General features: G+C 46.3%; 4 protein-coding genes across 4 annotated transcripts; 2 read left to right on the plus strand and 2 right to left on the minus strand.

Moving 5' to 3' along the window:
- Positions 1-243: 243 nt before the first annotated feature.
- Positions 244-2,879, plus strand: EV420DRAFT_1636016 (MFS general substrate transporter; the record flags this gene model as incomplete). The annotated part of the gene is made up of 21 exons (XM_060476529.1): positions 244-446; positions 500-506; positions 562-635; positions 683-698; positions 756-836; positions 881-920; positions 978-1,044; positions 1,093-1,180; positions 1,232-1,287; positions 1,340-1,551; positions 1,603-1,673; positions 1,732-1,913; positions 1,967-1,983; positions 2,034-2,109; positions 2,161-2,180; positions 2,236-2,245; positions 2,297-2,365; positions 2,415-2,448; positions 2,514-2,547; positions 2,604-2,609; positions 2,662-2,879. 21 exons carry the CDS (start codon positions 244-246, stop codon positions 2,877-2,879), a joined length of 1,581 nt encoding a protein of 526 aa, XP_060337573.1.
- A 654-nt stretch (positions 2,880-3,533) lies between these two features.
- On the plus strand, positions 3,534-5,665 carry EV420DRAFT_1506542 (ergosterol biosynthesis ERG4/ERG24). Its single transcript, XM_060471324.1, has 11 exons — positions 3,534-3,761; positions 3,819-3,987; positions 4,037-4,534; positions 4,593-4,639; positions 4,688-4,738; positions 4,785-4,830; positions 4,879-4,988; positions 5,041-5,172; positions 5,224-5,269; positions 5,322-5,452; positions 5,502-5,665. Exons 1-11 carry the CDS (start codon positions 3,631-3,633, stop codon positions 5,578-5,580), a joined length of 1,440 nt encoding a protein of 479 aa, XP_060337574.1. The 5' UTR covers positions 3,534-3,630; the 3' UTR covers positions 5,581-5,665.
- Positions 5,666-5,736: 71 nt separating this feature from the next.
- Positions 5,737-8,381, minus strand: EV420DRAFT_1260841 (MFS general substrate transporter; the record flags this gene model as incomplete). Its single annotated transcript, XM_060467030.1, has 19 exons — positions 5,737-5,962; positions 6,066-6,103; positions 6,159-6,192; positions 6,241-6,309; positions 6,421-6,444; positions 6,496-6,571; positions 6,630-6,646; positions 6,703-6,820; positions 6,940-7,014; positions 7,066-7,277; positions 7,326-7,381; positions 7,433-7,520; positions 7,570-7,636; positions 7,691-7,730; positions 7,777-7,857; positions 7,910-7,925; positions 7,974-8,047; positions 8,102-8,108; positions 8,167-8,381. The coding sequence occupies 19 exons, from the start codon at positions 8,379-8,381 to the stop codon at positions 5,737-5,739; spliced, it is 1,533 nt and encodes a 510-aa protein (XP_060337575.1).
- Positions 8,382-11,283: 2,902 nt separating this feature from the next.
- On the minus strand, positions 11,284-12,116 carry EV420DRAFT_1260734 (uncharacterized protein; the record flags this gene model as incomplete). The annotated part of the gene is made up of 2 exons (XM_060467019.1): positions 11,284-11,332; positions 11,401-12,116. Coding segments are annotated over 2 exons (765 nt in total), but the record flags the coding sequence as incomplete, so codon positions are not given.
- Between the last annotated feature and the right edge of the window lie 18 nt (positions 12,117-12,134).

The raw sequence follows: 12,134 nt of genomic DNA on the forward strand, positions 1-12,134 counted from the left end.
CCGCGTCGCTAGATCTACATCTATTCAGAGTATCGTTCTAACTTCGACAATGTCGGAGCGGCTACCCATATCAAGTAATTGCGCAACTGTCAGTTGTAGCGCCGCTTAACATGAGACGATTTCTGACTGTCATTCATGCATATTCTACTGATATTCGGACCCGGTACCACTAATCCTGGATCTGAACAAAATCATTCCAAGCTTAGTGCTTAAAAGGCTTCCTCGACCTCAAGTTCGACAGTCATGCCCTCCCCCATGGATACCGTTGGGTCCTCAATTTCCTCCAAGGCATCCAGATCCTCCGATGACGGTAACTTGTACAATTGTCATGTCGATATCAGCGGCGTAGATGAAAGAAAGCTCTTGCGGAAGATTGACATTGCTCTGGTACCTTGGTTGTCGTTTTTGTATTTGCTAAGTTTTTTGGATCGTACGAGCATCGGAAAGTACGTTCAACCGCATGTTTTCCTTCAGTTGTCGTACTCACTGCATCGTATAGCGCCAAGGTCTGTGCACACTATTCTGGACCAGCGTATCGACGTGACCTCTCGCTCATCTTAGCTCTATCATCTGGAAGCCGACTTGCATATTACGGACAGCCAATATCTGCTTGCATTGACGGTCTTTTTCTTCAGGTATTGCGTTTCGTATGTGTGACTGAAGGTTCCTCATTCTTTTTCAGCTATTCGTTGTTTGAGGTACTAACAGATCGCGTAACCCTCTCAACGCCATTATGTACTAACGAACTATACAAGGTCCCCTCAAATGTGTTTCTAAAACGCCTGCGCCCATCTCTCTGGTTGTCATCTCTCATGCTGCTTTGGGGTATAATGATGGTGCGCCCTTTCTAATACGGCAATTCCAGTGCTCAAAGAATCAGACTGTTCAAGGCTTAGTGCACAACTACGGTGGCCTTTTGGGTAACATAATATGTTCACTCATTTCAACTCCGCTGTTCTTACATGACTTGGAAATAGGTATGCGATGGATGTTGGGAATGTTTGAAGCCTGCCTATACCCAGGCGTCAATTTCTATCTGTCATGGTGAGTACTTTCCTGTCGTTTCAACAGACCTTTACAGGTTCCTTTAAGCTGGTATAAGCGAACCGAGTTTGGACTGCGGGCGGCCATGTTCTTCTCCGCCGCTACAGTGTCTGGAGCATTTGGAGGCTTACTAGCGGTAAGAGGCAGTGAGATCTCCTTTCCAAATAACTATTCACTCCACTATTAGGCTGCCATATCAAACATGGATGGAGTCGGCGGAAAACCCGCTTGGGCTTGGATCTTGTAAGCCTGCCTTGTTCTGTACTCGCGAACTCAGCTATATCAATTTTATCAGCATCCTCGAAGGTCTCCTCACGGTCGTTGCAGCACTCGCCTCATATTGGATCATCCAAGACTTTCCTGACACGGCCAAATTTCTCTCCGAAGCAGAGCGGACCGTAGTTGTTCGGAGATTACAAGCAGACAGCCAGTTCAGTGCGGCCGGCGAGAAATTTAAGATGAAATACATAAAGCAGAGTTTACTTGATTGGAAGACTTGGATCGGAAGTAAGTCAGGGTCCTAAACAATCGTGCGTCGGCTCAACCAGGCTATCATAGTGACGACTTTCGCCGGCAGTGCTATGCCATTGTACGCGTTCTCGTTGTTTTTACCCTCTATTATCAATGAGGTAAGCATGCTGTGTCCGTTAGATGTATTTTTTGAGCTTACAGGCTGCTCGTGTCTAGCTGGGTAAGAATAATCGCTGGTCGTTCTGCATAGAACATTCATTTTGTTTCTCTGATTTTTTAGGTTATACTGCTACACGGGCTAATCTTCTGACTGTCCCTGTTTATGTGTTTGCTTGCATCGTAACATGCATCGTTGGCTTTTTCGGTGACAGATGGGGCCGACGTGGTTATCTTAATATGTGAGTGTGATCCGTGATTCTAGATTTCGTCCGACTCATCGAATTCGCCGAAGCGTATTCCTTTCCCTTGGTATTCCCCTTTTCATTTTATAGCAAACTTGTTGCTCAATAGCTGAATAGGCGCCGCCGGATACATCATTCTCATTGCATCGCGAAATGCTGCATTGTCGTACTTCGCCGCGTATCTTGCGACCTGGTCAGTCTCCCCTCAGGACAGCGTTGTTAATAGCTAATACCGGTCTAAAAGTGGGATTTTCCCTGTTGTTCGTAAGTGCTAGTGTATCATGTTCTGCTCTCCCACGTAACTCTTCTTACTTTCTAGCGAACACAGTGTGAGTCCTTTGTCCTTTAATAGCATTCATTTTCCGAACTTGTGAGGACAGCGCCTGGTTCTCTAATAACATCGAGGGGACCTATAAGCGAGGCGTCACTCTGGGTATGCTGATCAGCTTGTACGTCTTTCATATAAGCGGATGTCAACGGAACTTAACTTGCTATCAGTGGAAATCTCAACGGCGCCGTTAGTTCAAACGTGGTATGTACCAGTTGTACCGCCAGTCATAACAGGTTACTCACTCCTCCTTCGATCGACTTCTATAGTACCGTGCCAGTGATAAGCCATGGTATACACTTGGTAAATACTTTCTCAAATTGTTTATGAGTGGCTAAACTCGGCGTGACCTCTCACAGGACATGGTGCGTAATGAATTTTTTTCTTTCAACGCGACAGTCAACTGAGATCTCCCAGGTATGGTCCTCATGTACATTGGCCTTGGGATAATATCGTCGAGTGTCTGCGTATTTTTCTTAAACAGAGAGAATAAGAAACGAGACAGGGGCGAGAGGGACGAAATAATTGGCGAGCTTACCATGGTTGGGAACGAGAAAAATGGTCGATTTTCCACCCTCGCTGATGCGAAAATGGAGAAAGGCGATAAATGGAGTGGATATAGATACACGTTATGAGGTCGAAAGGTTTAATCTCACTCCGGTTTTCGGAAGTAGGATTCGTGGTTGCTTAATGTCGTCGTTTAATATTAAAAAGGTTTGACCTTATGCACAGTAATTCATTAGAAAAACAGTACCGAAACTTGAGGGCTTATATCGAAATCACACTGCTCAATGCTGTTTAGTTAAATGTCACTGCGTATCGTTTGATCCGTAGGCCCCGGGAAGCTCCCGCCAAGGTTTGTCCGGATTTTAGCATATTTTAGGCCCAAAAAAAGCGAAATCTTTGTCCGTAGATAGCATATTTCAGACCGAAAATCTGAAACCCTTGTCCGTAGTTAGCATATTTTAGGGCCTCTAGGGCCTGGAGGAATGGTACCTGGCGGAATCCCTATAGTTGGAGAAGCACGTAGCGAAGACTTATTGGGATCTGAAAGAAGGATGGAAGCGACACTGAAATTTCATCCAGAAAATGCAAGGCGAAGGACGCCGAAATTTGGCCTAATTTGGCCCGCGGCGCTGTCCGGCACAGACGGACCGGCAGAAACCTTGTCCGAGTTAGCATATTTTAGGCGCCAATCTTTAATGCATATTTGAGGCCAAAAATCAGGGTTTTTGCCGGACAAACCTTGGCGGGAGCTTCCCGGGGCCTTTGATCCGTGCGCGTGATCCCGGACAAGAAATCAACGCGTTCTTTGCACTTGTTGACCAAAAACCTCCCTAACAGAATCGTTCGATAAATTTCTGACATTTGTTTATTCCCTTCACAATGGTCGCAGATGGTAGCGGAACTTTACGACAACGGAACACCTCCAACAGTTCGCCAAAGAGTGCGGACGGTATTATCAAAGTCTCCGAAGAGGGGAAGAAAATTGACCAGAGGCTGGACCAGCATGAGACGTGCGTGAATACTTTCTTCCCAAATCCTCGGCGCGCTTAGTAGTTTGTCGAGCACAGGTATGAGTTCGGTGGATCTCTGGGTGTCACGGCCATTATGACTGGATTCCCATTACTCATGTATTATCTCTGGATTTGTTTGTGGTTCTACGACGGAAAACTTGTCCATCCTACCTCTCTTGATGACGTCAAGCCTTTTTTGCTCAGAATGTGGGGCCATGTTTGCACTGTGCGACAGCTTCATGTCTGCATCTTCAGTCAACTTACATTCTTTATAGGATGCAAGCCCCAATGCTTATGCATGGAAAGTCTATTCCGCAAACATATTTTTCCAACTCTTCTTAGCTTGGGTCATGCCCGGCTTCCAACAGGAAGGGCTTCCTGTACCTTCATTGGGCTACAGGACACTCATGTACAACTGTAATGCGCTATACTCGCTCTACGCGACCATGGCGACTGCTGCCGTGCTTCATTACACCGGCACATTCCGTCTGACTGAAATCATTGACAACTATGGACATCTCATGAGCGTTGCCATGATCTGGGGTTTCGGCGTGTCGTTCGGGATGTACTTTATTGCTGTTGCTACTGGCACACAGATACGGATGTCCGGCAGTTTCGTCTACGACGTCTTCATGGGCGCTTCACTAAACCCTCGGATCGGTCCTATCGATTTGAAAATGTGGGCTGAAGTTCGTATTCCTTGGGTCATTGTATTCTTCTTGGCCGTGTCTGGTTGCTGTCAGCAGTACGAACAGTATGGCTATATCACTCCTGTAAGAGTTTCTATATTTCGTACTCATAGAAAGCATTGTGGACTCATCAGCCAAACAGAACATGGCGTTCATGACCCTTGCAACGTGGTTATACCTGAATGCCTGGTAAGTGGTGACGGTCCGCTTTTACACTCAGTCCCTGACTATCTTCAGTGCGAAAGGAGAGGAATGTATCCCCCAAACCTGGGATATGTATCACGAAAAGTAGGCGTCTATTGTCTAGTCATTCTTAACTAATACGGTAATACAGATGGGGTTTTATGGTCATTTTCTGGAATCTGGCTGGTGTCCCTTTTGTAAGTTTCTTCAGCAACCCTGTTGCGTCTTTTCTGATCAATGTCTAGTCTTATGTTTACTCCGTTGTATACATGGCCTCGCATGACCCTTCAAAATACAAGTTTTCGACACCAACGTATGTTGTTCTGTTCACGACACTTCTAACGGCATATTATATGTGAGTACTCACATACCATTGATTCTTTCTTGCGTCGCTCACCTTCAACTAGCTGGGATACTGCCATGGCTCAAAAGAGTCATTTCAAGATGCAAACGCAAGGAATTACGGAGTTCCGCTCAACATTTCCTCAGCTTCCCTGGAATACCGTTAAGAACCCCACTTTCATCCAGACTGCACACGGGTATGTTAGTCTGTTCCTTCTCTGTTTCACGGCGGCTGATGTTGCCTCTAGAAACCGACTTCTCACCAGTGGATGGTGGGCATACTCACGAAAACCTGTTCGTATTGTAATTGCACGCATTACTCGCCTCTTTCCTGATTTTTTTGCAGAACTATGTGGCAGACTGGACAATGAGTTTCACTTGGGGAGCAGTTATCGGACTGGCTACGCCTATCCCTTACTTCTATTCGGTGTTTTTCATCACTGTTCTGATACATCGCTGCAGCCGTGACTTTGAACGGTATGTCTTCACTGATCACTTCACCCGTCCAGGTTTGACACGTTTGCAGGTGTTCTATCAAATACGGAAAAGACTGGGAGCGCTACTGCTCTGTCGTCAAGTACAAATTTATTCCAGGCATTTATTAGATATATATCACTTACTCACACCAGTTTTCCTATTGATATATGTCATGGCCAGACATTGGTAAATTGAAGCATGCACTTCACGCCATCTAAGGCTCACAGGTCATCTGAATCATTTCTCATGGAACTGACGTTTCCTGTACATTCTACATGATATTCTCATAGGGTGTACTTATATCCGCTCCATGCATCGCCCTTCTCCCTCTTGGCTGCTTCGACTGTAACGAATCGACCGTTGCTTTCGTTTCCTTGTGCGTCTTCATCACCGATGATTTCATCCCTTTCTCCTCGTTCTCGTTTCTCGTTCTCTCTGTTCGCAAAGAACAGGTAGATCAAGGTGAAGGTGATACCAAGACCAATGTACATAAGCACCAGACCTATATTTCTTTGAGTGCTTGTTCAAACAACACATATCAGGCGTCCTTACCGTGTCCTATGTAGATATTCCGATATATTTAGCAAACCTCATTGTCAGTGTGAAGGAGCACGCACCAAGTATGTACCGAGGTTTATCCTTGGCTCGGTACTGTATTTATAGTCAGGTCCTGTGAATGGCCTTACGAGGGAACAGTTGCACATACCACATTTGAACTAACTGCACCGTTTATGTTTCCGCTTGAAAGAGTGAGTAGCTAGTAAAGCATGCGAACATCTTGGACTTACAAGCTGATCACCATTGCCAAAGAAACACTACGTTTGTAGGATCCTTCCACATTGTTGGACATCCAAGCACTAGTTTGCTTTTGAGCCGGTCCCCGTCAAGTAAGACCTGGGAAACTTACATGGTGTTCGCTTGAAAGTTCAAGCAGTCGGTGAGAAAACCCCAATCAAGTACGTCGAGACTCACGGATGACGGGATAGATTCCACTTTTCGAGGCACGTTCAGCGATGAAGCGGCATTTGCAAAAATAGACTTACCAGGTCGCAAGATATACAGCGAAGTATGATAGTGCGGCGCTTCTCGAAGCGATGAGAATGATGTAACCCGCAGCGCCTACATAGCCGTTAAGTGCGAAAGGCTCGGCAAAGGCCCAGAATGTACAAGGACATACCGAGAGAAAGGAACACACTGTGGGATGAATGTAATTAGGGCTCAGGTTCCTAGTCATGAATGATGGATCTCACAGGTTAAAATAACCACGCCGGCCCCATCTGTCAGCGAAGAAGCCTACAAGACATGTTACGATACAAGCGAACACATAGACAGGAACCGTCAGAAGATTTGCTGGTGTGGCATTGAAACCTAAGTGAAGGAATTTAACGTGAATCGAAACTTCGGATAAGCGTCGGGTCTTACCAAGCTAATAGATATGAGTAATCGATAAGCGACACTTAAACGTACACGAGAATATCAAAATACACTTGCCTGATTGATGATGGTTGGTAAAAATAGAGAGAACGCATACAGTGGCATATCGCAACCCGCGTAAATCACGACTATTTCCGATACAATTAGCCCCAGGGTAGTTGGACGTGACACTGACTTACTCCCGACATAAGTCTTCCAATCGAGTAAGCTCTGCATGATGTATTTCATCCTTAACTTTTCGCCAGCCGCGCTAAACTGGTCATCCCCTTGCAATCTCCGGACCACCACAGTTCTCTCTTGTTCTGAGAGGAACTTGGCCGTGTCAGGGAAGTCTTGGATAATCCAAAATGAGGCGATTCCCGCGACCACAGTGATGAGGCCCTCCAGGATGCTGAATGGAATGTTCGTAAATCGACCATGGACAAACAGAGTATCTCACAAAATCCAAGCCCAAGCCGGTTTTCCGCCGATTCCTTCCATGTTCGATATAGCGGCCTGATACGGGAGTGAGAACTGACTTATGATGCGGATCTCGATGGCTCTTACCGCCAGTAAACCTCCAAATGCACCGGACACAGTAGCGGCAGAGAAGAACACGGCAGCCCGGATACCAAACTCGGAACGTTTGTACCAGCTAAGATTCTCGCGTTGAGATTCGTTGGACACAGCAGCGAGGCGCGCACCATGATAAGTAATAGTTAACACCAGGAAACAGGCCAGCTTCGAATGTTCCGAGCATCCAACGCATCCCTATACGTCCTACTATCAGTCCATGAGAACGAGCAATAAAAAAGGCGTGATCACCTAAGAGGCCGCCATAATTGTGCACTAAACCTTGGACGGTCTGATGCCTCATCAGCATTAGAAGCGCCATTCCGGTATTAACGCACCATCATTATACCCCAAAAGAACATGAGAGCCGACAGCCATATGGACGGGCGCAAGCGTTTCAAAAACACATTCGAAGGAACCTCGAGATGTGTCAGCTAAAATTTCACAATTCACATCACACAGCAGAATCACCTCGAAGATGGAGTAGCTGAAGAAGATTTAGCATTTAGGTACAGATTAATTTACGATGTCTCACCTGAAGAAGAAGATGGTCAACGCTATGAGGTACTGGTTGTCAGTTATGTGCAAGTCTTCCTCTAGATTGTAGAGCTGGGATACAGAGAGGTTACAAAAAGTCGACCCTTCATTTACGGGCGAGCACACCTTGGCGCTAGAGTTGAAGAAGAAAATAAGTTGAAGGATGGATACAGAACCAGAACCACACCTACTTTCCGATACTCGTACGGTCTAAAAAGCTCAGAAGATACAAGAAAGACAGCCAGGGTATCAATGCGATATCAATCTTCCGCATGAGCTTTCGCTCGTCTACGCCGTCGACGTCGATATGCGCATTATACACATTGGATTTCTCTACAATCCGCACGGTACCGACGTCCTTTTCATTGGTCGACGGAGGGGATGAACTTGCGTTGGTTGTATCCATGGTGGGGGAACGATAAGAAGTCCGAACGTATTAAGTAACCTTTTAAACGCTCGACGAGACCGGAACCGATTGAAAAAGGTATGCCTATTGACAACTCCGAAAAATTGCAATATGCAGGTCCTAGACTTTCACGTCGAAGCTAACGTGTGAGGGTATAGAACTGGATAGATCATATGAGAACGTTGCTTCCCACTTGACCTGGCTAACGTTCACTCTGTTCTGTTAGCTGTTCCGGATTCTGGTCACATGTAAGGGGTTGATTGATGGGACGCTAATGACCCCACGCCGTTCAATGGCCGTACCCCGCATCCGCGTGGAGAATAGTCTTGAATAAGAAAACTTTGGTCAGCACAGGGATCGCGAGGCACGTAGAAATGGCACAGACCTAAGCGAGCCATAGTGATTCAAAATGCGTTGCTTGACCATGATCTCAGCTGGATGTCTTAAGAATGTCCCGGTTTCCTTTTTTTTTTGTGGAGCGTGTAATAGAAATTACTGACTCTTTGGCAGCAACAACGTTGACCCCGCGAGTCCGCTTGACTGGGCAAGTTTGCCCGTTAGATCAGTTTTGTAGTTGGGTGTAGATCAGATGCTATTTACCCCGGAATTCGATTGATTGCATAAGCGAGGCGTGTACATTTTTTGAGCCAAGCGATAGTCTTGGTGCGGAGGACGCCCAGTGACCGCATCAGCATGTACAACAAGAAGAAAAGGGCAGCAATCGTCGAATCCGATCATGGTCGCGGCTAACCGGACCGTACTTTCGGGGAAAAACTGGGCTCCAGTCAAAGAGATCGTATTTATCTCGATTATTCAAATTGATTCGAGGCTAGCACATCACGTCATGAAGCTTGAAGGGCCAGAGATAACCTGTGCTTTGTGGTTGTTCCTTCGAATTCCATCAATCAAGAACTCCAATCCACACTGATTGGTACTTCCAAGTCTGACACCGTGTACACACTGCGCAGCATGTAATATTTGGGGAACGATAGGCAATTTCTGGAAGCGAAGTCCGGTGCTGTTCCGCGCGGACTCACAGGTTCACGGGAGTCCACCTGCATTGACGAGGTGACCGAGAATCTTGAGAATGCGTGGACACAGGTCAAGAACGTTACATTGACATTCGTCGCATTCGCCTGAATGTACATAATAGTGCGCGTCGGGGTGACCTCGAAAGTAGTCAAGGTAGTGTGTGTCTTGTATGCACCCCATAGAGTTTAGAGTTTAGAAAACCGGTATGCGGTCCCAATAAGGAACACCATAGTTGGAAAGATGTGCCATCGATTCGAATCCAAGACACTCGCACGCATTAAGGCACAGTGTAGATGGGAGGCGTCAAGAGATGGCATTCTCAGAAAAATCCGACTTGGGGACTAACTATAAGCTTCTTAAGGTGGCTTGAGGTCCATGAGTCTGTTGGCGGGTGGGTGTATCCATGTCAATACACACCATGACCATCCAGAGGGCAGAGTCTGAACCAGATTGTGTGCTACTTCAGTTTTAGCAGGCTCCCGAGTTCGATACTGTCAGCAAAAAAGATCGTAAGGCGCGTTCCAATAGTTCCAGTAATACAGAGTTCGATTTCACCGCTGCACAAGAGCGCTTAGACTTGAAATTTGATCCCTGTTGTTGGACCCAGAGGTGCTGGAGGTGACTTTGGATTCAAGGCTACAGATGAAAGAGGGAATATAAACACGAGATATATTAATATGACACGGTTGAACTTACTTGAAAGTCATTAGCGAAAACATAGCTCCTTGGCCTGGACTATCACTGCATTTCAATTGTTACTTGAGTGTCGATGACGCATAATAACTTGGAAATCATACCTAGCCTGACCAGAGATTGTACTGCCGCTACTTGGATTGTACGTCAAAGGAAAGACACCAACAGACTTGTTCGAGCCTGCCTTCGTATGAACCAGGGAGATTAGCTTATTCCGTATGGTGGTGTCATTCGAAGCCCCTGCAGCAACAGAGCCTGGCAGTCTAACGGCACACCAAGGGCATCGAGCGCCTCGGGTAAATGGGCCAGAACACGATTGACAAGAGCAACGACATACGGGATTTAGCTACGTCAGAAATCCTGCTATCAAACTGAATCCCAAGTGCGCCAACTTGTGCCTGAATCAGACGCGACTTAATTAATTGAACATGTCAGACGTACAAGTTTTGGCTTTTTCAGGGCATAGGCTATCTTGATGACCGTAAATCTGTAAAGATGATGAGAAGGACGAAGATGACAGTGGTAGTTGATGCCCACGCTCGAGTTAACGAGATTCATTCCTAGCAGTTTATCGGAAAACAGATTATATACCAGGGACCACGAGGAGATATCGGTGCGCACTCCGTATGTCGAAAGAAGGTATCCAGTAGAGCCACCCAGCCCATGATTAGCTTCGGACAGAGTAATCGTACCATGTTCCACCTCAAAATTACAGCGTATGAAGAAGTAACGACGATACGTTGCACGGATGATCTGAGAAACGTTGAATGCGAATTCCCGAAACCTGATAAAGAGGTTTATCTATTCTTGGCCGCGCTTTCTAGAATGGCAATTGTGCCCTTCACAGCGGGACGAATAAGCTCTGCACATATGAGTCTATGAGCTGTAAAATAGTATTTGGCACAGACCTTGAGGGTCTCCACCACCCATTGGTACGACCACCCACGGGTCGTGTACGAAAGGATGAAGATATTAGTCCGTCTGACTGCGAAGTTACATAAAACGAGACTCGATTCACGAGATTTACAACGCTAGAAAATTATACCGAGAATTAAAACTACACTTAACCAGTCTGTGACGTCGTCGTCTTTCGGCTTTCAATCATCTGGCTATCTACCCTCGAATTCTACAAATCATCATTAGTTTCATTCAATATAAATAGTCTACGTGGCACCCACTAGTTAATAAATATCTTGAATGCTTCATAACAAGAAAGAATGATGGCTCTGTTATCCTGTTGAGAAAGGAATTACCACTTAACCAACGTTGGTTAAGTGGTAATTCCTTTCTCAACATATCCAAGGGTCTCATACCCTCGCTCAGACGACGGGCAGGGCGAGGAAGCTTGGGGAGATGCGCATACACAATGGTAGGTGCAGCAGGGTAGAGCCCAAGTGCGACACTTTCTGCGAGTTCAGTGGTTATGGGAATCTTGTAGAATATAGGTGAAGAACCCTTTAGGGTAATTCCCGGAATCGTCTCGACAGGGATAGGATTTTGACCAAGGACATGGGTTCGCCTGGCGTTATTGGACTGGAACGCTGCAATTGCCTCAGCTATAAGCTGCGGTTCTGGATCCTTTGGTTCTTTATGTCGCTTATCCTCTTGAACGAGGAGTAAATTGTCATCGGCATACACGATGCAAACATCGGTTGTTGCATGGCGACTTTCTCCACAGATAAGCAGTGGAATATCGGTGCGTGCGCGCGCCATCTTCTCTCGCGGTACATAACCCAACAGCGACAACAGAAATACGACAAAACCGTCCACAGCGGACTCCTGAGCAGGGACAGGATCCATTGCGAAATCCATATAGCGTAAGAGTTTATAATTGTTATCGTCGACCATATCGGTAGCAGCCAGATTGTGAAGGACTTCGTCAGCGACTGCTGGGTGTGGCAACGGGTTAACACCAAAGAAAGCGATTGCGTCTTGGAACTCGACTCGGATGTTATAGGCGTGAAGTTCACTTGGACCCCAGTCGTTTCCTGACTTGGCTGTGCGCAGGAGGTTGGCTATCCTAAGGCT

Source organism: Desarmillaria tabescens, assembly GCF_030435595.1.
Source record: "Desarmillaria tabescens strain CCBAS 213 chromosome Unknown EV420scaffold_3, whole genome shotgun sequence".
Classification (NCBI taxonomy): Eukaryota; Fungi; Basidiomycota; class Agaricomycetes; order Agaricales; family Physalacriaceae; genus Desarmillaria; species Desarmillaria tabescens.

Excerpts from the sequence above, each read along its gene's own strand:
- EV420DRAFT_1506542 (XM_060471324.1), top strand. The coding sequence starts at position 3,631 with ATGGTCGCAGATGGTAGCGGAACTTTACGACAACGGAACACCTCCAAC. Across the intron at positions 4,640-4,687 it reads TGGTTATACCTGAATGCCTG|TGCGAAAGGAGAGGAATGTA; the intron begins GTAAGTGGTGAC and ends GACTATCTTCAG. Across the intron at positions 5,453-5,501 it reads TGCAGCCGTGACTTTGAACG|GTGTTCTATCAAATACGGAA; the intron begins GTATGTCTTCAC and ends ACACGTTTGCAG.